This window comes from Podarcis cretensis (assembly GCF_951804945.1).
Source record: "Podarcis cretensis genome assembly, chromosome: 7".
NCBI lineage: Eukaryota > Metazoa > Chordata > Lepidosauria > Squamata > Lacertidae > Podarcis > Podarcis cretensis.
Window position 1 is genome coordinate 75191836 of NC_137176.1, and position 23483 is coordinate 75215318.

The window sequence follows — 23483 nt, forward strand, 5'->3', positions numbered from 1 at the left end:
GCCTGAAGCTGGACTGAAATGGATCCAGATTATCCATTTCCTCCAAACATAACTGAAGCTGGGCTATCACAGTCTCAAGCACCCTGGCCAAATAAAGGATATTTGACACAAGGGGATAGTTGCTTAACACTTCTGGGTCCATGGAGAGGAAGAGAGGATACACCATGGCATCCTTCAAGGCAGATAGTACCCTGCCTTCTAATGAAGCATTCATCACCCCTTGACCCCCTGAGTCAGTCCTCTTGGGCTAGCTCCAAGAAGCCAAGATGGGCAAGGATCAAGAGGATAGACAGTTGGCCACGCTTCTCCAAATTCAGCTGAACATGGTCAGTGCAAATGTTTTAGCATAATATTTCTTAAATGAATTTAACACTATAATTGCTAATAATGTTGTTTGTTGTAAGGAACATGGCATATCATTTTGCAACAGAGCTATTACGGATCATTAGACCAATTATCGATACTAAAGACACACTCTGAATTTTATACCCCTTGCCATACACAAGCCTGAATTCTATAAGAAATAATGAAATTCATTTTGAAGTACCTCAAATAAAGTAGCTCCAGAAATCACATATTTTGCAGGTTTCTGTGATGTTTTAATAGCCTGTTAAGCCTACTTGTATTTAAGTTTAAGTTAATATCATTTTCATTACCATGTAATATCATTTCATCATGTTTATTTCTCCTTTCCCTTGATATGTAAGAAAGCTGTCATACCTCCACGAGTACCCATTAAATCTTCTGGCTATCAAAAAATAAGTGAGAATTCTGCAATGACTATGATTAGCAATTAAGTAATGTTAAATAGTTTGCAGGTGCTAACTTGCTTATTCATGTTTCTTACGATGCTATATTTAAGATTCAGAACTGTTCAGTGAGAAGACCCAGAGCATGTCACACTTTGTTTTATGGCAAGTTATTTATTTTCAAACTGAAAATATTGTACCTGCTACATTGCTTTCTAACTGCATTAAATAGCTGTAGGATGAATAAAGGAACAAGTTATTCCAATTCAACTTTCTAGAACATTAATTAAATAATAAAATTTGTGAATCGTTAAACATCACAAGGAATTCTTTGCAACTGCTGCTGAACTGAGTCTCTCGTCCCTACTAGGAAGATATCCCCAGATTAAATTTGATTGCATCGTCAGGGAATTGGATATTTTCAATATCTGCAGCATCTGTTAATCAGCAATTCCAAAACATTTTCTACCACTGGGTTTCTGTTTTACCATTTGTGCTGTGAAATGAACAGTGTTAGAATCCAGATTATTCCAACATCTGAAACCAAAACTGGGAATGAAAAATGTTTGTGAGATGTATGTGAAGCTAGTGCAGAGGGAATCACTGATCTTACCACCTGGTGTATTTATGTTGTATTAGATTTGAATGTTCAGTGAAAATAAATAGTACTGCTATACTCTTCAACAATATTACAGAAGGACCGATTTACCCATTGGCAGGAATGGTGGATTTGTTCCACTGGTGTGTATGCACTGCACCCAAGTACCTGATGCGCAACTCCTCCCCCTCCCATTAAGCAACACTAACCCATTTGCTCAGAACCTAGCATAGCAGCTCTGTCCCACCCAGGGACAGGATTGTTGACCAAAAAAAATGTACCCAGAAGTTAACTAGGAAAAATTATCAAAGTTGAAATTTAACCAGGTTCAGTCTATTTTCATCACATCAATTGCAGTGTATCAATGTAGCTAATGCTCTTACAGCACTAACAAGTCTCTTTTCCCCTTGGAATTCTTTAAATAGGTTTTGGTCCACTGCTCTGCATTGTTGTTGTTGTTGTTGTTGTTGTTGTTGTTGTTGTTGTTTACTCCTAGCAGTTTGATATATTTGACACCAGTCCCTTGCATAGGGGTAAAATAGCACATACAAATGATTTTAAATCCTGAAAGAGGTGTAACAAAACACTGTATAGACTAATTAAAATTCCATTAATTTATCATGAAGAGTTTTTGGATCATGAATCGTATCTATGTCTTTGCAGAGAGAAAATAGGAGCTGAGAATCACAAGGCCAGGGCCTGCCAAATTCTAGTCTTAGTACAGCAGTGGGACTGAAGGAGCGTTCAAGCACATCTCTAGCAATCCCTTCTTTACAACTACAAAGAGCTCTCTTCTCTTAAGGAATGATGGAGTGGAGTGTATTTAATATTGTCCCCCTGATTCACCAACTTGTTTTCAAGACTGGCTGCTCTGAGAGTTGTGTTCCTGACTTAAATTTTGTCACCGGTCATCCATATGGCTTTTACACTTTGAGAAAGGATAAATTTCTATACCCATAACCTTCTAGCAACTGAGAGAGAAATATAACCAGGTAGACTGTACAGGATCAATAATTCACATAGCCGTTTACAATGAAATCCCTGAAGTCCCTTTCCACTGTTCTCTCAGTGCCTTCACAGAAATGCCATGGAGAAGCAATAGTCTTATTTCAAATAATGTTTATCACACTGTTCATGGATCATTCTTTAGGAGAAAACGGTATATGTCATGGCCTGGTATGGAGCTTACTTATCTCACAGCACAAAAGAAATGCTCTCTGAATTTCTGCACATGCCCTTTACACACCATTCCTTTTCACTCCATTATTAAACCCGCAACAAAAAAGAAAGAAAGAGAAAGAATGAGGGTTGTATCCCATGTTATTCATTCAATGAGCAAGCCCACTGGAATTGATAGACCTAACAAACATTGGTCCATTAATTTCAGTGGGTCTACAACAAGTGGAAATTAGCTGGCTACAACCTTGAAAATACAATTTTATTAGCTAGGCACCGGTAACTTGCACAAGCATAAGCTAATATACAAAGGCCAAGTGTGGACAACTTCTGACTTGTGGAAACTATTAGGAAGAACCTTCCAGTTCTCAACACTGGATCTGCAACATGCTGATCTGCACCTTTCATCACCTTCCCAGTCGTAACATGACAGCTCCATTCCTTAGCCAGTGGGCCATTATTGAATAGGGTACATCCCCTTCAAGGTGGCCATGTTGGGTTAGTGGTCATCACCCTTCAGGTGTCTCAAGACCTGCTCAGTCTTGATAAAAATAAAATAAAATATCCAATTAGCCCAAGCATGAAACAGTATAGACTGGGTGCCGAAGGTGTCCTAAACAGCTATTCAGAGACCATTCAAAAATATCCTAATCATGCCCACAGTTGTAAAATAGATGATCTCTTACTGTTACACAAAAATAAGTGGATAGGTCTAAAAGGATTATGAAGGTGTAACACCACAGTAAGTCAGATATTATTTGGCAAAATGAATCTGATGACGCTGTGAATATGCTTGTGTATTCATCAACTTACCTTAAGTTCTCTATATTTATGCTTTTGTTAGCTTCAGTGCTTTTTTTTTGTTAAAAAAGATATGTTTAGGGGTGCTCTCATTTTCCTACTCATATTGAAATACTGCTCCTCAATGAGGCCAAACTTAGATTCACAAAATGTTTAGGGGCATGCATCCCCCTGCACCCCCCCAGAAAAAAAAAAAAAACCACTGGTTAGCTTTATATTATATTTTTAACACAATCAATTGTAAGCTGAATGATTGAGTGACTGGATCAATACTAGCTCTGCTTAAACTGCTAAAAGCTATTGACAGTTATTGCAAACAATCTTTGCCTTTGAGAATTCAAGTAGTTAGCTACCTTTCTTGGAAGGTACATTAAAATACATTAATTGGCATAGTTAGGGCAGGGTCTTCTAGAAAAGGCAATAAATAACATCTTGATAAAGCTGGAGAGTCTTGTAATTATGATGTCAACTTGCCTTTTGTTTAATTCTGGGCAGGGGGGACAGAGAAAGAAGGTCAAAGGGTTGAACAACTACAGGCAAAAAAAACAATATGAACTCTGAACAGATTGGAGAACTGGGCCAAAACTAACCAAATGAATTTAAATAGGAATAACCAGCAACACAAATATAAGATGAGAGATGCCTGGTTTTACAAGTAGTACAAGTGAAAAGCATTAGTAGAAAACAAGCTTAACAAAAGTCAACAGTGTGATTCAGCAGCAAAAAAGAGAGAGAATTAATGCTATTCTAGGCTGCATCAACAGAAGTATAGTGTCCAGATCAAGAGAAGGTAATAGTCCCACTCTATTCTGCCTTGGTCAGACCACACTGTGGTCAGGTCTGGGTACCACAATTTGAGAGGGATGTTGGTAAACTGTAATGTGTGCAGAGGAGGGTGACCAAGATGATCAAAGGGCTGGAAATCAAGTCTTCTGTGGAACAGTTGGGGTGGTTGGTATGTTGGGTCTGGAAAGGAGGAGACTGAGAAGAGATATGATAGCCATCTTCAAATATCAAAAGGGCTGTCACACTGAAGATGTAGCAATAATGTTTTTTCCTGATCCAGATGTTGGAACCCTAACCAAGGAGAGTATGACTATACATTAGGAAGGAGCATTATTATTATTACTTCAGCCATTTGAGATCACCAGAGTAAAACCTTTTCAGACAACAGTTTTCAGATTCTGACCCATTTCTACGCCTTTCAGACAGAATAGTCAAATTAGAGAAAGCCACTCCCAACAACTTTTAATAAGATGCCCTTGAAAATTATGTACACATAATAAAGTACAATTCCACACAAAAAACAAAGCAAAATGGGCCCTCCCAAATTTTCTTTCTTTAGTATACTCTGGTTTCACCTCAGACTGTAGAAATCTTTTCTTTAGTTTTCCTTTGGTAGACTGAAAGCCAAGGATTACACTCAGGTCCTTTTAGGAACATCTTTGATAGCTTATAGTTACCTTTGTAGTTAACTTTGAAGCCAATTGAGCCCACACTTTCATCAGTTTGAAGATGAAGCCACATCTGATTGTTCATGCTGACAATTAAATCTGGTACGAAGCTTCCCGTTAACCTAATCATAAACAAAATAAAAATCCCATTAGCTGGAAATTGTCTTCAAATAAAGAGATATTAAAAAGGCAAGAAAGAGATCTTGATTACAGCACGCTAAGGGACTAGAACATCACAGCATTTCAAAAAGTCATCAGGAGAGATACTACCAATTGAAAATCTTTCAGCTCTGTACACCTAAGTAACAGCATGATAATAATTTTTATCTAATTCTTGCAATTGACATTTAGGGTTAAAAAGAAAGCTGTTCTGTTTGAAAGGTAAAAGCTAGTTTTAATGATAAAATTGTAATGTCTGGATTTTTCTCACATTGTTGTAATATTACCCAAGATATTCTCATAATGCTAGAACATATGGACACCCAATGAAGCTGAACGTGGCAAGATTCAGCACAGATAAAAGAAAGTACTTTTCCCAAGGCAGCAGTGATGGCCACCAACTTGGATGGCTTTAAAAAGGATTGGATAAATTCACGGAGGACAAGGCTATTGATGCTGCTAGCCACAATGGCTACGTTCTAGCCCCACAATCAGAGGGTTCTCAAACAAGTTGCTGGAAACTGCACTTATGTCCTGCTTGCAGGCTTCCACAGACATCTGGTTGGCCACTGTGAGAATGGGATGCTGGATTAGATGAGGCATTGGCCTGTTCCACCAAGTTCTTATGTTCTTATGAGACTGAAGGATGGTGACAACCTTATGAGGGCTATCATCTTGAAGGTGGACAACATACTCAAGGATGGTGACAACCTTATGAGGGCTATCATCTTGAAGGTGGACAACATACTCAAGGGTAGAAGGTGGAACTGCCCCAGAATGTGGAACTGCCACCATCATGCCAAGTGTGCTCCTCTGGGCTCTGTCCCTACCCATTCCTACTAACCATCTTTGCTTGTTCTCACAAAGCCCTTTGATTCAACTCCACTTCTGAAGGCAGCTCACCAAGTCAAACTCTCTTTCCCTCCTCACTGCAGCCCTCACTATCCATGAAAACACTCCACTGAACTCCTGGACAATGGGGGTTATGTTATGGGGCAGAGATTGGAGGGGGAAAATTCACATAATCAGGCATCAGGATCTTACAATAGCCAAACAAGATTGCACCAAAGGTTTCATCAATAGGGCAAGGTTTGCAGAGATATATGAAGGAAATGATTTTGTAAACCCCTTTGAGGGTTTTTTGTTTTGTTTTGTTGTGTTTTTTTTTACAATCAAGCTGTGTATGAAATAAATAAATAAAAGTCTTCTAGGATGCTGTTCCACCCACAAGAAAGAGGGTAGTCTAGCTGAACAGCACAAGACAAATGATATGCAATTTGTTGTTTTGCTTAAACCTCAGATTGAATCCACGATTTTGTTTTTTGTTTTTTTAAGAAGTCCTATAGTTAAAGGGTTGTTCTGTCAAGATAATGAACACATAGTCAAGCAGCAAACATGATGCCACTGAATCATCTGACTCATACAGGAACAGAATTCCTAATAGAGAAATGTTTATTGAACAGCGAATTTTATCTATGATCTGAAATGGCTCTGTGATTCAAACTTCCAGCAAAAACAGATGGAAGGTTTCTAAATGCATTCCACAGGGCAGGGATGAGGAATCACAGCAGTACCTGCTTTGTTATGGAAATGTGGCTTTTTGATCAATATACCCTCATAATTTTCATTCATACCAGTGGGTGTGATGTGACACAACAATTAACATCATTTAGACAACATCGCTGCTGCCGCACCCTTACCACACATGCATACTTCTGTCCCTCCCACAATTACTCCATGAAAACAGCAGTTAGGAAAACTGGGGAATAGAATAAGCTGCCATGTGAAGGCTCCACATTGTTCCTTTGTAGCTGTGACTATGCCTTGCCCGCTCCTGTGACATCAGGCAGCTGTGGCTGCCTAAAACATCCTCACAAGTCAAATGCTTGTTCTGCACTACTACCAGAGGGCCAGGCCAACCACTGAACTGTAATGAAAGACAATGCATTCCTAGTGTAGTTAATATCTTAATTCAGACTTCTTTGGTACAATATAAGAAGGAAGAGTTCTGATGTGCCTCTGGGTTTCTTCCTATCATCATCATCATCATCATCATCATCATCATCATCGTTGTTGTTGTAGTTTTCATAATGAATTATACCCCACCTTTCTTCAAAGCACAGGTGACTTACAACAATAGTAATGGAATACAAAATAAGGTAGTGCCCTGATCTATGGAAGACAGGGGGCTTTGTCACTGTACTGTGGACTTCGTCTATGCTCTCAGTACTATGAGCACAACAGAATTAACACAGCTGAAGACTTCCAGAGCTGCAGATAATTATTTGTCTCGACACACTTCCCTGATCATCTTAGATTCTCTTTCATATATTTCACATATTCTGTTTTCAAAATCTTGATACATATTCCCAGGTGGAAACAGTAAAAGCTTCCTGCTCTTATATATTCATAGTAGATCGGTGATTTTTCATTTAATTAGAGCATCTATTGTGAATTCGCTATTCTGACAGTGCAGGAAACATTTCACAGGTGCAGCATGTTGCGGAGAGATTAATACAGTGCTTCTAGCACCAGAGCACATGTTTGGAACATGAGAAGCTGCTTCATAGGGAGTCAGAATATTGATCCATCTAGCTCAGTATTGACATTGGATTTCCAGTGGTCTCTCTCGGTCCAACTTCCAGGCAGGACTGTCCCAAGACATTTTGGCACGTGAGGCAAACCACAAAATGGTGCCTCCCGTACCAGGGAAGGAGTGAGTGAAGATCTACATCAGGAAAAAGGCTTGGAGGAGACCAGCCGTGCCTCCTGTTTGTCAGTGGCCACTGTAGAGGCAACATGGGGGGGGCTGCTGAGGAGGCATCTGGTCCGGCTTCTAAGGAGTGTGCCACAGCTGTTGCAGCGGACAGTGGACACAGCTACACAACTGCAAATAAAACCCTTTAAATGTGTTGTAAAGTGCAATATACAACTGTGACACTAGATGGCGAAAGTTAGCTATGCAAAATTCAACATATTTTTCAAAATGTTTTTTTTTATTAAAAAAAGCATTTTTACAGCGTTTTTAATATGTGTGTAGATTCCATCAGTGTATTTGTTGGGGGCTGGATCTCCTGCCCCTGTGGATCCTGTCACACTGATTGCCTCATGGGTAAGCCAGCCCTGCTTCCAAATAGGATCCTTTTCAAGGAGGATCCTGCTTGCGCTCGGGACCTTGGGGCCCCATGGCATCCGGAGGCAGGGCCTAGCCCGGCATTGCTAGGGCGGTCTCTCTATCACCCCAGTTCCAGCACCCAATCAGGTTGTTTCACAAGTTGGGGGAGGAAGAGGGTTTATAAATGGCAGCGAGATGCGTCAGAACCACTCGCTTTGTGCTGCCGAACACCTACCCACCCGCCCTCTTTGGTTTCTGTGCTTTGGCCTTGCTTGGGACTTCGGTTGGTCGCCTGCTTTGCGGCAGGGGCCTGGTAGGAATTTTGTCCACTTGGCAGATTGGCACTGGCCATTTGGTTTTCGCCTACCTCCCAGCAATCATCACAACTTTGTAAGGTTTGGCGGTTAGGCATTGACTTAGTTGTGGTTGGGGGAGGGGAGGTGTGGTCATCACCTGCCTCTCCTTAAAAAAAGGTATTCCGTTAATGGAATCTGGGGGTTCTGGATCTCATCCGAAGTCCACCTGAGGGGCTAGGGGCATGCCAGGACCACAGGAACCCCGGGCTGAGCTATAGCCGATTTGCATCGATGTAGCTCCCTCGTTTGATTTACCCTTCCAGACCTCCTGCAGGGCGGGCAGGGGTCAGTTTTAGTTTGTCAATGCCTAAGCCAATACCGCTCAGATTGTGTAATCAATAAAGTTGTGGCCTAAATTTTGCCCATTAATTTCAAACTAAAATTTGATTTCTGTCTGAATTTATTTCTGGGGGGTTACCTATGGTCCTCGAAGCACAAGGACTGAACAGGGGTGGGATGTTCTTCATGCAAAGCAGATGTTCCACCACTGAGCTATATTTATTAGCACACATCCGCATGACCAAAATTACCGTGCTGATAGCACCTAATTGCAATAACCAATTATACATAATTATTATAGACAATCTTTCTTGGCACAGGAAGGGTCCTTAAGCTTGGTGCTATAGCACAGTCTGTTTCCCTGACTGAAAAGAGCTTAGATGCCGCAAGACAGCCAGTAATCCCCCTGGGCGAGTGCTTTTCTGACTTCCTTATCATACGAAACATTTATGAAAAGGACACTTTGGGAGGCATAACATTTGCTGTATGATTCTTGGCAGCGAAGCAACTTCGGAAGCATTCGATAAGAAAGTTGTTCTTTCTTTAAAGCTGGTTGTTCCATGTGTTTCGTTAATTACTAAAGGCAAATGGATCACGAAAGCAGTAACAATCAATGGAGACAGAGGTTTTCTTAAATTATCATCACTTAGCTGGTTGCTTATCACTCTGGTATGAAGTGTCTTGTCTGTCTGAAGAGACATCAAGTGTGAGAATCTCCCTGGAGGAGGGGGGTCATGGCTGTTTCCTGGATGATGACATATTAGCTTGCTTTCATTGCCATTTGGCAGATAGCTGGTGTATCAAATTGTATTTTTTTAAAGAACCACTGGGCTAGTCAATGCACTCGCCTGAATCCAAACACATATTAGACAGATATATATATAAATGAATAAATATTGCAAAGCAGATTGAAGATGCCAATTTGAACAAGAAATAATTCTTGAGACAATCACGCTCAGGCTGACAGCTGTGTAAATTGGAAAAGATTTTCAGCAAATTATTAGCACATCTTTGCCCACTACATCGTCTTTATTATAATGTAGTAGTAACTTTACTCTGAAGCTCCTGACAACTTGAAGTAATGTGATGATAAGATAAAATAATGGAGTGTTCATTTGCATTTGTAACAAAACACTGTAATTTCATCAGTCTTATTTAATGTTTGTCTTGCATCAGATGGGTCACTACAAAACATTAGAATCTTAAAGTAGACCAAACATGTGAGGAATGATTCATATTCGGGGGTGAGGGCTGGAGGGGAAATCAGTAAATAGGACAAAACTGATTCTGAAATGATCAAGTTTACACTATGAATATATATATATGCTTAACTTGATGCATTTTGGGATATGAAATCATAAAAGCAGTTCCATTTGTTTTTATTATCTGTATTTTAATAATTTGTTTGTATAATGATTTAGTTCTATTACATTTAAATTGCTTTAAAATTCTTTTCTTTATGTGTTTTTAGCTTTTTGTATTTTATCGATGTTAAGTATTTTTTATGTGCCTTTAGACCCAGGACTCAGCTATACAGCTGCAAATATAACGTTTTAAGATCATTTTAAGTGCACTATACAAATGTGACACCAGAGGGCAATGGTGAGCTTATGGTCAATTCAATATATTTTCCAAAACGTATTTTAAAAAAGCATTCTCTCAGATTCTCTAGATTCCACCCCAGTCTGGGAAAAAGGTGGGGTGATGGACAATATAATTAATGAGGCAATTCCTTTCCCCATTCAGAATCTGAACCCTTGCAGTGTTTATAAAGAGAACTGAAGAAGAAAAAGGGAAACCTTATACGTATACAGAAAACAAAGCCAGCGTGGAAACAGAGTCATTGCTACAAGCATAATGCTAGAATTATATATACATATTGCTATAGTTGTAATATAAATACCAGCAGCATAATATTCGACTTCCATTGTCTTCTTTTAAGAATTTTGATAGAAAATTAGAGGAACTCTTATGTAATAAAGTTATGCTTGTCTGTGACTGAAATAAAGTTTGATAGTAATAAAGAAAGGAAGAGGAACAGCTTTAGCCAAATATGCATAGTCATGGTTTCCCCTTTTAAGCCTTATTGTAAAAGAGGATAAATTCACAATAGACAGAACAGACAGACTAAGCCTGAGCAATAGAAGACTGACCAACTCTCACAACTACTTCAAGAAGAGGTCATACAATACATTGCTGTATTGATAATTGATTTTAGTGATCTAGATAGGGGCTGGGGAAGCTCCCAGTTCAAGGACGGCATTCCTTCTTGAGCATCCTTCCAGGAGCTACATGCCAGTGATGGGCGAGGTCAGAGATAGAAAGTGGGAAGGGCCAGAGACAAAACTACATGGAGCAACCGTTGTGACTCTCACATTTGTACAGTAAGCTACATTTCAGACATGCACACACACAAAACCCTCTCCATTCTCCATTCAGGCAAGCAAGAGATGTTCTCATAGTTCAAGAACACATTTCAGCCAGACGAAAGCAGTATCAGTGAGGATTGTGGCTTGAGAAGAGGAAGGAAAGTCCTTTAGGGGAAGTTCTGAGGGATACATACAGAGGTCTGGAGGGCCACATTCTAACCCTGATCTAGACTTTTTCCAGAATATTAGCTAATACTTGCCCCACATGCATTTATCCCTTATAAAATTGTAAAAGATTTCAACAATATCTAGTTCATAAGCATTTGCACAATTTCCAGTTGGCATACAATGGGTGTATGTGGAAAGGTTAAGGAGGCACACACAGACAAATTTTCATTTGCATTTAGAACGGAACAGGACAGAATAAATATGAGTTTCAGCTGCACAAGAAATTCCAGAAATAAATAAACAGACAGACAAAATTCTCAAAACTGTAAGGCATGACTACAGGAATCAGCCTTTGAAGATAATTTTTGTGTACCACACCCCCACTTTAAAGATAATATAGTTTAGGACATTTCTTTATTTGAAAGTTATAATATAACCTACACTCAACTACAACAGTCAAAAACAAGCCATGCACATTACCAAGCTTGTAAGAAGATTTCTTCAAAAAGCCACAGCGTAAATAACACTTCTAACAACTCCTCTATCCAGCCCTAGGAACTAAACATAGCAAACACTTGGCATGCTGTGATCAATAGCTCCTTTTCAGCAAATCAGAATCCTTAAAGAAGAAAAAAAATGTTCTGCATTGTAGCTTATCTTCCCATATCCCACTTCACTAACAGTATCAAATCCCAAATGCTTAAATACAGAAGAGAAAGTTCTATTGGAGTTGGTGGAATTTAGGATTGTGGTTCGAAACTCTAATTCCATTGCCAAGTGAATGATATGTTTCAATACCACCTGTCATTCATTAACAACTTTATCCTGAAATCTTCTTTGCCTAAAGCCCAAGATGTCACAGATGTCTGATGTCGCAGATCAGCTAAATGAAATTCATGAGAACATAAGAAGAACCCTGTTAGATCAGACCAAATGTGCATTTGGTCCAGCATCCTGTTCCCACGGTTACCAACCAGGTATCTGATGGAAACCCACAAGGAGCACATGAGCAGAACAGCAGTCTCCTCAGCCATGCTCTCCAGCAACTGGTAACAAAAAAAGGCATATTGCCTACTGTATAGATGTAGTAAATGACCATTATGAGTTACAGTCATGGATAGCCTTATCTTCCACAAACTTGCTTAGTTCACTTTTAAAGCCACCCAAGTTGGTCATCATCAGTATAACTCAGTAGCCATCACTACAATCTGTGACATCAAATGCCATTGTTTAAGATTATGCTATGTAAGTACCGTATTTTCCCATGTATAAGATGCCTCCTATTTTGTGGAGACTCAAATTTAAGAAAATGGGACATGGCACAGGGTTGATGAGCTTTTTTGCGGAGGATTGCCCAGGGTTGTTGAGGTTTTTATGGGGATTGCATTGCAAAATCCGCTTCTCATCTGTTCCCTCACCAGCAGAAGCTGCCAACTGCCCACCAAATTGCCACAGCGTCAGCCAATCAACACCCACCATTGACGCAACCAATAGCACGCCCAATAGCCGCTAACAGCCACGGCAGCAACCAATCAAACTATCCATGTATAAGACAACCCCCACTTTTTAGCATAATTTTTAAAGAAAAAAACCTAGTCTTATAAATGGAAAAGTGTGGTACTTCATTTTGCACTTCCTGGATCTCCTGAATATTTTGTTTCACTTGATGATCCCTGGTTCTCATACTTTTATCTACTTTCTCCACACCATACAGAAATTTATTCACCTCTTTCATGCTCCCAGCCCACATCCAAAATCACTTGACTTTTTTAATATATGTGAAGCAGCAAACAGCATGCCAGAGAATCAGCAAAGAAGGGAGATAAAGTATGCATTTTTCTTTAAGTCACAGGAGAAAAAACCCACCTGATTTTATTTATTTAAAGAAAGCAAAACAAAGCAACTAATATTTTAGAATTTTCTCTTTTTCAAAAAAATGTGATCTGGAAAAGGCGGTGCAGAAAAACTAACATGTTCTCCAGACTTTACTCAACACGAAATCCATCACTTTATTAATGCCCCTGGTCTGTGCCATCTTTGCTCCTTTTCTTCTTGCTATGCACTACAAAAGACGTATCTTAAATTCCATGTGAAATGGCAGGAAGGTAAGTAGAGTAGCTAACACTGGCTTTACAGAAATTAATTTGATATATTGCAACAAGTGACTCCCTTGTATATAAAAGATGAGCAAAATATTAAACCATTGGGTTGTAAATTAAAGCGACTTACACTTGAAGGACAGTTCTGGGATCACCCACTTCTCCTCCATCACCAATTGTTAGTGTGTCATAGCCAATCTCCAGATCAAATTCTTCAAAATTAATCTGGATAACCTAGCGGGAAAAATAAAACATGTACTTAAAGCATCTACATTTATATTACTTTATCAGCATGGAATCCACATGTTTTTCAGACTCTCATATTTTATTTATATAAACAAGTCATTTGTCCAAGAAAGAAAATAACGGAAGTATATGGGGCAATAATTTACCCCTTTCTTGCAATACAATGGAACCCCTAAGGCCAGTTTTCCAATTTAAATGCAGAAGTTTTACCTTTTTAATAACCTGAAGTTAAACGAAAGTGTCAGAGTCAAGAATTTTATTACACATCAGTAGTGGAAACTATAACATTTTTTTGTTTTTAAGCATACTTTGTTTGCAGAAGCTCATGCACGTACAAGCATATCGAGAATTCATACAGATAGATGCAAAAGGGGGGGAGATGTTTATTCTCACTTAAAAAAAAATGAAATGCAGATATAACAGCTGCAATTATAACCTGTCATTATTCACAGTAAATCAAACAACTGACAGTACTGAATTCAATAGGGTTTACTTCTATGACAAGAGCCTGAGCTTCACTTCTAAGTTGCATATGCTAGAGGGATAGCATGAGGAAGCCTCAGAGGCATGAGAATGCCAACTTAGAAACACTAGGATAGTTTTCTGGTTTTGTTCAGAGACCAGTATTCCTATGAGAGAACCTGGAACACACTTCTAAATTAGAAAGCAAGCTGAGAGACAAACACAAAGTGGGCAGGTGAGTGAGAATCCTACGAGGAAGAGGAATGAAATCCAAAGGCTTGTAAGTCTCAAAGGACTCCTAAGTAATGTGTAGTTTTAAGTCCATTTTATTCTCTGCTTTAGTAATAATTGATTTTTTAATACTTGTTTTTTTTTACTGTTGCAAACAGCTTTGGGGGGGGGTTGTCCAGAAAAGTGGTATATAAATATTTTAATATTTTTTGTGTGCAGGTGTGTTCGTCTGTTTTAATTAACAGTGTTCTTCTAGTTCTCTTTCCCAGATTTCCCCTCCCATTTGTCCTAATGGGATTGCCATACTCGAGATCTCTTTTCTAAGGGCATGCTGAGGGAATATGAAGAATTTGGATCCAGTGGATCCAAAGGCTCCTCCATCCACCCGCAAAACTCATCTGGTACCACAATCAGAGCACTCTCCAAGGGCAGAGTCCTCAGGAGCATAAGATTGGTATAATATACATGTCTAGCATCATGCTGCTTCATTACCCAGGCCAAATAATTCACAACACTAAATTGTGGCACAAGGAACTCTGGCAGCATTCCTAAAATGATTTTTGAAGTTACAAAACATGATTTTTAATTACCCCCTTGCCTGAAAATCTAAAAGTAGTCAGTTGTTAAACTGAAAATGAAATGGTTTGCCAACTGTTCAAGCCGTTGGAGGGTATCAATGTTAACTTAGAGACAACTAACAATTTTGATATAATGCACACAATCTATCTCTGTATGTATGTATGTATGTATGTATGTATGTATGTATTCATATTTATGGACTAGGGCTTTTGTCCTTGTCAAGTTATGTTACCTACGTTGGGGGAAAGGAACCCACAGATCATTGCTGTAAGACTTTCCACATTGCACATTAATGGAAATCCTAGAGAATAATAATAATAAAAAATATCTACAGCAGGGATGGGAACCTGTGGCTCTTTATTTGTGCAGATCACACGGGCCATGCTGGCTGAAGCTGATGGGAGTTGGAGTTCACCAAAATCTGGAATGTCACAGTTTCCTGAGATACATATTACTACCACTAAATCTTTTCCACATTATCTTCTGGTCTGGTAATGTAGGGGCATAAAAAGCACCTACATTAGATTTGAGCTTGGACAAAGCCCCAAACTGATATTAAGGGCAGAAAGGTCATTGTTTCACTCCATACAGAACATTGATGCAAATTGTACGCTGAAATGCGATGTCTGAAATAACTGAAAGCTATAAGGCAACCAGGGCCATGGGTTGCAACATACCAAACTAGAGTTTTAAATCATCACAGGGCTTTACAAGTGAACCCAAATAAATAATTTTCAATCAGTATTCAGAAAACCAGTAACTTTTCATATTAAGGTTTATTGCGTATCATACACAATCCCGGTTACTTTCTACTCTATACATACTTTCACAAAAGTGAGGTTGAGATATTAAATCAGTCTCAGTAGCCGTTTATGTACTCTCTAAACAATAGAACTTATGTAAATAAGCATCACTTTAAACAAACAAAAATTAATTAATCACTCAGATTAATTGAAAACCAAGATAGAATCCAAATTGGGAAATCAACAAAAACAAAATGCAAATATATCACCCAACAAACAGAAAATATGTTCCCCTTTAGTTAAATAAACAAATTTGCATATATAATTTCTATAAAACCAAAGGAATCAATTACTTTTTGTTTTATGAAAGCTGAAATTATTGTTGGATGTATTGCTTTTATTATTCAGGCTTTCATGGAATATGGTAGTTTGAGACTCTCTAAAAACTTTGCATATATTAACATTTTTAATGTGTCTTCTATAAGCCCGAGCCATGAAATTAGAACATTGTTGTTAAACATTTTAAGGCTATTTCTATCTATGCAGAATACAGCACAAAGCTTTTAACTCATCTGAAATTTCACATTTAAAGTTCATTTTTGGGAGCTGCACATCTACCTCAACACCCCTCATTATTTCCAATGACTTACAGTGGGGCATGTGAATGGTCTCCATTGGAAAGCAGTGTGTTGAATGTGATGTGACACTATTTAGAAGCCCTTATTATTTAATGTGCAGCCATTAGATGAGCTTGCAATGGAGAGCTGAGCCTTAGGATCAATTGTCATTCACTTTTTGTATAGTCCTTGGGTATGCATCTAGTTTGAGAGAGAACAGGGATTCAAGAACGCAAAGAAGGAAAATGTGTCCTGCTTGTTGTTGTTTAGTCGTTTGGTTGTGTCCGACTCTTCGTGACCCCATGGACCAGAACACGCCAGGCACTTCTGTCTTCCACTGCCTCCCGCAGTTTGGTGAAACTCATGCTGGTAGCTGCGAGAACACTGTCCAACTATCTCGTCCTCTGTTGTCCCCTTCTCCTTGTGCCCTCTATCTTTCCCAACATCAGGGTCTTTTCCAGGGAGTCTTCTCTTCTCATGAGGTGGCCAAAGTATTGGAGCCTCAGCTTCATAATTTGTCCTTCCAGTGAGCACTCAGGGCTGATTTCCTTAAGAATGCATAGGTTTGATCTTCTTGCAGTCCATGGGACTCTCAAGAGTCTCCTCCAGCACCATAATTCAAAAGCATCAATTCTTCGGCGATCAGCCTTCTTTATGGTCCAGCTCTCACTTCCATACATCACTACTGGGAAAACCATGGCTTTAACTATACGGACCTATGTCCTGCTTAGGTTGCTGATATTAATATACTTCAACTGATTTGGGATCAGGATGACTGATTACTCCCAGGTAAGGAGACACAGAATATATTTATGACATAATACATTTTAATGAAATCCTATTGTTAGATTGACAGGCTACACTTCCATTACAATTTATTAGAAAGCAAATCCCACAACGAAAATGGTTGTGCTTTATTATAGCCAATTACTCACCACAAGTATTATTTTAAAAAATGTTCTATGCTGGTGGTATACTGAATCTATTTATTAGAGGATTAGGTGGCAATTTACAATTTGTGATTGGAATGATTGATTTCCTTAAAACTAAAATGTTTTATGTAGACAAGAGCCTTCTTTAAATAGCTTACCTGAAGTCAAGAAATACAGCTGTGACACCAAGCATTTGCAGAACATGCATTAGTTATTCCATTAATGCTATACAGACACAACATTGTGGAAAGGACATCAAGATAAATTGTAGTGCAATCCTATACATGTATACTCTGTAATAAAACAAGACAAGTCCCTCCCCTCTCTATATTGAATTATAAATGATTTTTTCCTGCCCTGAAATTTGCCTTCCATGTATGCTCTTATTTCCCCACCTGTAACCTACCATTTCAATCTCCTGCCCTTTATTTCCTGCATAACTTCCTGTGTAACTTCACTTCTCTTTCCTTGCCCAAGTTTATTTTCACATAACTTCCAGTCTGGGCTTACTTCCCATATTACTTTTTTCCAACCTATGTTGAAATTAGTTGGAAAAAAGGACACACACACACACATATCTACATACATACATACATACATACAGAGATAACCAGAGAGCAACTTAACTTGTTTTCTTATCATCTCAGGGCACTTCCATGTGTGATTCAGTCACATACTGGCAAATTCAGCTTGTGCAATTATAGTTGATTGAGAGGAAATACACAAAAATCCCATTTTACACATGATACACACATATTTCTCAGCATTCTAGTCACTACAGCATGTTAGCTCTTTAAACACCAGCACCAATTTATCTGCCTGCCTTGAGGTATCAGTATCCATGTTATGCTTGTTCTGTGGTATTCACTTCCAGGCATGTGAGTTTAGGTTTGTAGCTTCACAGAGTTACTTATGGGACGCGGGTGGCGCTGTGGTCTAAACCACTGAGCCTCTTGGGCTTCCCGATCAGAAGGTCGGTGGTTCGAATCCCCGCAACTGGGTGAGCTCCTGTTGTCTGTCCCAGCTTCTGCCAACCTAGCAGTTCGAAAGCACAGTAGTGTAAGTAGATCAAACAGCTGTGGCAGGAAGGTAAACAGCATTTCCATGGGCTATGTTCCATTGTGCCATAAGCTGTTTACTCATGCTGGCCAGAAAGCTGTCTGTGGACAAATGACAGCTCCCTTACCCTGAAAGCGAGATGAGCCCTTCAACCCCATAGTTGCCTTTGACTGGGGTCCTTACTTATGGTTACCACAAAAAAATCTTAAAATCAAATTGTAAAATGGGTAACAGCTTCTGAGCAGCTAAAATTACCTGGTAACTATCAAAGCAAGAACTAGCATCAGGACCAGACATATCCAGACATATTCCGATAGCTATTGAGGATTCATGGGTGGTTACATCTAACCTAAATCATGCTCAACAGGCTACTCATTGTCAACTCAGATTCTACCTTGTGTTGCAGGTGTATCCAAGGCACCAGCTACTGATTCCCGCCCCACCCCCCAAAGACCTTATGTGATGTTTCATTTGGAATACGGTGGCAAATTTAAAGTGGCAGGAACACCACAGACGTCTCACTGCAGATTACAATACTGCTGTCCATCACGGGCAAGCACAATGAAGGCATCATTGATGTTGAATGAGATGGCACTTTGATGGAGACCCCATCAAATGTGCATCCAGCTCTGATCAGTGAGGTATGGCTCAGGGTTACTTTATACAATCATGTATGTACATCAGCCGATAGCATATATGTAAAAAGAAAATCATTATGCCTGACATGATATATCTGTAATGGCACTTTCACACCTGCAAGTCATAACATTATGTCGCAGTCACCAAATGATGAACATTTATGTCTGAAGTTTCCCTCCCACTGCAAGGCAGCTGAGCCATCAGACCGTGCAGCTTTATTAGGGTTTTATGAATCTAAAATACAATCATAACTACAAGTATTTCAAACTGTGAAGATTAGGCACTTCCTAATACTCAACAGTACCATTTCTGATTGTGGCTAAATTTATTCATAACAAAAAAAAAATTTTTTTTGAAGAAAGCTTTGCAATTTATAATGTTGTAATGATGTGTACATAGTTTCAATGTAACACTGGTGAAATTACAAATTAATTATCCCTTCTCACAACCGTTTGACCTTCACTCGCTGGGGTCATGGAGTTTTCCCAATATTTGGGAAAATAAATAAAACATGGCATTTGTGCATTCATCTTTCCTTCAAAATAGGGAATGTGCAATTTATGCATGATTCTAACTAAGGCACTACCAAAACTAAAATCTGGTACACACTCAATCCAATACATCCTAATGACTACCAGTACATGTTGGTTACTAAATTATGTTTGAAAACAGGCATTTTTTTGTAATTAATGGCCAGAACATGAAACATGAATTCCTAACAAAAACTGAGATCACTACACATAGCAAACCAAGATACTGGGTTTCTGGGAACTGTTGCTGTTTCAGGAAAAATCTATAGGCACTTATTATTATTATTATTATTATTATTATTATTATACTGCCCTTCATCCAAAGATCACAGGGAGGTTCACAACATAAAAATACAAAACGAGAAAACAAAATCTTAAAGAAAAACTAACAACTGAGTGTTATCTAAGGCCGATTTCCTCCAAGCAGTTGTAGTATACAGTGGTACCTCGGGTTAAGTACTTAATTTGTTCTGGAGGTCTGTACTTAACCTGAAACTGTTCTTAACCTGAAGCAGCACTTTAGCTAATGGGGCCTCCAGCTGCCGCTGTGCCGCTGAAGCAGATTTCTGTTCTTATCCTGAAGCAAAGTTCTTAACCTGAAGCACTATTTCTGGGTTAGCAGAGTGTGTAACCTGAAGCGTATGTAACCTGAAGTGTATATTGTTGATTTGTAGCATCCAAGTGCACAGCGGAATGATGAGGAATACGTGCCAACATGCTCTGTATTGCTTTATTTACATTTCATAGCTGGTAGATTACAGAAAACCATCTTGTCTCTGCCGAAGCAGAAAACTGCATCCTCTCTCCTCTGAAGCACAGAGAGAATCACACTGAACAGCAAAGAACAGTGAAAAACAGGAAACCAGTGTACGTCACATCCAGTCTCCTTTTCCCGTGGGAAACACAACAGTACAGACTGTGGAATGTAAACATTGTCTTGTGACAAGCCTTTCGCTGCACAGTGAAGAGAGCAGAAACCAACATCCTCCCCCTTTCTGTGAACACCACTGGGCAGCGTGTTCGTACAATATCAGTACAAACCCAACTTCTGCACATAGGTACAGTGTTGATCCCTTGATACAATCTTGGACAATACATCAGCAGGAATATCATTACCTGGCATATAGGACACCGTTACGAGTCCCTTCTGAATACGTTCCCTAGCATGTTGCAACTTCAATTGCAAGTGCTTCGTGCTTTGCTTACAACCTTCAGAATTCAGCAAAGCCAAACATGCTTTGTTGTCCTGGTAAACCTGGATTGGACATTTGACAGGAATTTTCATGTCTTTGCACAATTGTAACAACCATTCACAATCCTTAAGTGAATAAGACAGTGCATTCAGTTCAGCTTCACAAGTACTTAAGCTAACTGTTGTTTGCTTCTTGCATGACCAATCAAAAAGACCCTGATTGTACATGTAGCAAACTCCAGACGTGCTTTTCCTGTCTGTAGTGTCACTTCCAAAACTTGCATCTGCAAATATCTCAAGACCACCAGACTTCTGATTGTTAAATCTCAGTCTGTAATGCATAGTGCCTTTCAAATACCGCGCTATGCGTTTCAGAGCTTTCCAATCCTTAACAGTAGGATTGTTGACTTGTCTGCTTAGCAAATTACAGCTAACAGCAATGTCTGGTCTTGAACATCTGGCAATGAAGTTTAGCTTGCCTAGCACACTTCTGTACAGTGTAGTGTCAGAAAATGCTTCTTCAGTGTCATCTACCTGATAACCTGTTATCATCGGTGTGTCTACAGGGTTAGCATCCATCAGGTTTAGTTTGCCTAACACATCAGCAATTTTCCGTGACTGGTGTACTAGAATGTTACCATCTTGATCTTTCTCTATTTCCAGAGATAGGTAGTTGTTTACCTCACCAAGATCTTTCATGTCAAAGTGTTCTTTCAGTTGAGCTAGGGCGTTATTGTACATTGTGACATCATCCCAAAAGAATAATAAATCATCAACATAAAACAAACAATACAGTTTCTTTTGCCCCTCCTCTTTGACAAATACACAAGGATCAGCTTTCCCTTGCTGAAAACCTAGAGAAAACAATACTTCAATGAGTTTTGTGTGCCAACACCGTGCACTTTGTTTGAGACCATAAAGGGACTTTTTCAGAGCACAAACAAATCCCTGTTTTACCTGTACGCCATCAGGTGGAAGCATATAAAGTGATTCATTTAGAGATCCGTACAGAAAAGCTGTATTCACATCATGGTGACTAATGTGTAGATTCTCCTCTGCAGCTAGCTTGAGCATAAGCCTAATGCTCTCATACCTCACTGTGGGTGAGTAGGTCTCGTGATAGTCTTCACCTGGTACCTGTGCAAAACCTCTGGCTACCAATCTGGCTTTGTGTCTGACTATCTTGCCATTTTGATCAGTCTTCGCTTTGAAGACCCATTTGCTTCCAAGCAGTTTCATTCCTGGAACTACTGGAACAAGTTCCCATGTTTTGTTCCTTTCCAAGGAATCAAGCTCAGCCTTCATGGCATTTAACCATGGCTCAGCTTCCTTTGAATCCAAATCCTGGATCTCTTGGAAACTTGAAGGTTCAAATACCTTCTTGGAGCTTTTAACAGCTGTTACTGCTATCTTGGCAAACTCATCAGCAAATCTCTTTGGAGGTCTGCCTTTTGTGGCTCTTTGTGACCTGCGAATTAGCCTTAAGTCTTCAACACTCTCCTCTTCCTTCTTAGGAGAAAAGCGACCTATTGTGAACAATGGTTCCTCCAATTCTTGATCAGAGCTTTCAGAGGGTCGCATAGAGGCTTTCGCACTCTTGAAATCCTCTGAATCACCCGATTCAGTTTCAGACTCAGAATCAGTTTCAGTCTCAGAATCAGAACTTTCATCAGTGGGTGTGGGTGGTTGTGGTTGCTTTTGACTATCCTCAGTCTCATCACTGTCATCAGGGTAACATTGGAAAATTCCCACATTCTCCCCCCACTTGGCATTGTACTCAACACTTCTTGTGAGCTTAATGGTCTTAGAGTCAGTCATCCTTATTCTGTAAGAACCTTTCTCATAACCTAGAAAGATACCATGCAAACCATGCTTGTCTAACTTGGAGTTTTGTGGTGAGTGAACCCACATGTCAGAACCAAAAATTTTCATGTGTTTGACGTATGGCTTCTTGCCAAACATCTTCTCATAGGGGGTACAGCCAATCGCTGAAGATAACCTGCGATTATAACTGTAAGTGAAACATGAGAGAGCTTCGGCCCAATAACTCTCTGGAAGATTTGCATCATGTAGCAAGGTTTTTAACCCTTGAAGCAATGTCTGATTTGCTCGTTCCGCAAGTCCATTCTGCCATGGCGAGCGAGGACTAGACAAATCGTGTTGAATTCCTTTCTCAGTCAGAAAAGCTTCAAACTGCTGAGAAGTGAATTCCCCCCCGCGATCTGTGAAAAGAATTTTTACCTTCTTACCATGCACATTTCCCAACCAAGCACAGAATTCCTTGAACCTAGGAAAAGCCTCTGATTTCTGCTTGAGATTGTACACATAAATATACCTGGAAAATGCATCAATGAGAACCATGAAGTACCTATTTCCACCCAAAGAGGGCGCTAGTGGTCCAACCAAATCAGCATGAACAATTTGGTATGGTTCTGTAGCTTGCCTACTAGACACCTTACCTTTCGCAGCCATTTTCACCTTGTTTGCTGCGCATGCCTTGCACTTCATGTGGTACCTACAGGGTTTAATAGTCATACCTTCAACCAAGGCAGGCATTTTAGATACTGCCTCAAAACCCAAATGTCCAAATTTTCGATGAAAATCATGAATACATTCTGCATGCAAACATTTGTTAGAACCTGCAATGCAACAAGTGTCATCCTGCACAACATCATCATAATACAAAACATACAAACGATCAACATATTCAGCATACAATACATAATCATTTTTCTTTGTGATGATACACCTTTTGTTCTTAAAGGAAACGTCAATGTTCCGCTCATTCAGCTGTCCGACGCTGAGCAAATTATGTTTGGCATCTGGAACATAAAGTACATTCTTTATCGATAAGTCCAAACTGTGAAGAACAACAGTTCCGTAGCCTTTACTGGGAATTGTGTGGTCATCCGCCTGGTGAATCGCACCTT

At 39.4% G+C, this 23483-nt stretch overlaps 1 protein-coding gene across 5 annotated transcripts in view; it reads right to left on the minus strand.

The window, feature by feature from the left end:
* The window catches only part of CSMD3 (CUB and Sushi multiple domains 3), a 592920-nt gene that overhangs the window by 238867 nt on the left and 330570 nt on the right, over nt 1-23483 (minus strand). For all 5 annotated transcript variants that reach the window (XM_079984060.1, XM_079984063.1, XM_079984062.1 and 2 more), the window contains 2 exons: nt 13454-13557; nt 4788-4900 (listed from right to left, as the gene is read on the minus strand). In XM_079984060.1, coding sequence (XP_079840186.1) covers nt 4788-4900; nt 13454-13557 — 217 coding nt within the window. The remainder of the gene's footprint in view (nt 1-4787; nt 4901-13453; nt 13558-23483) is intronic.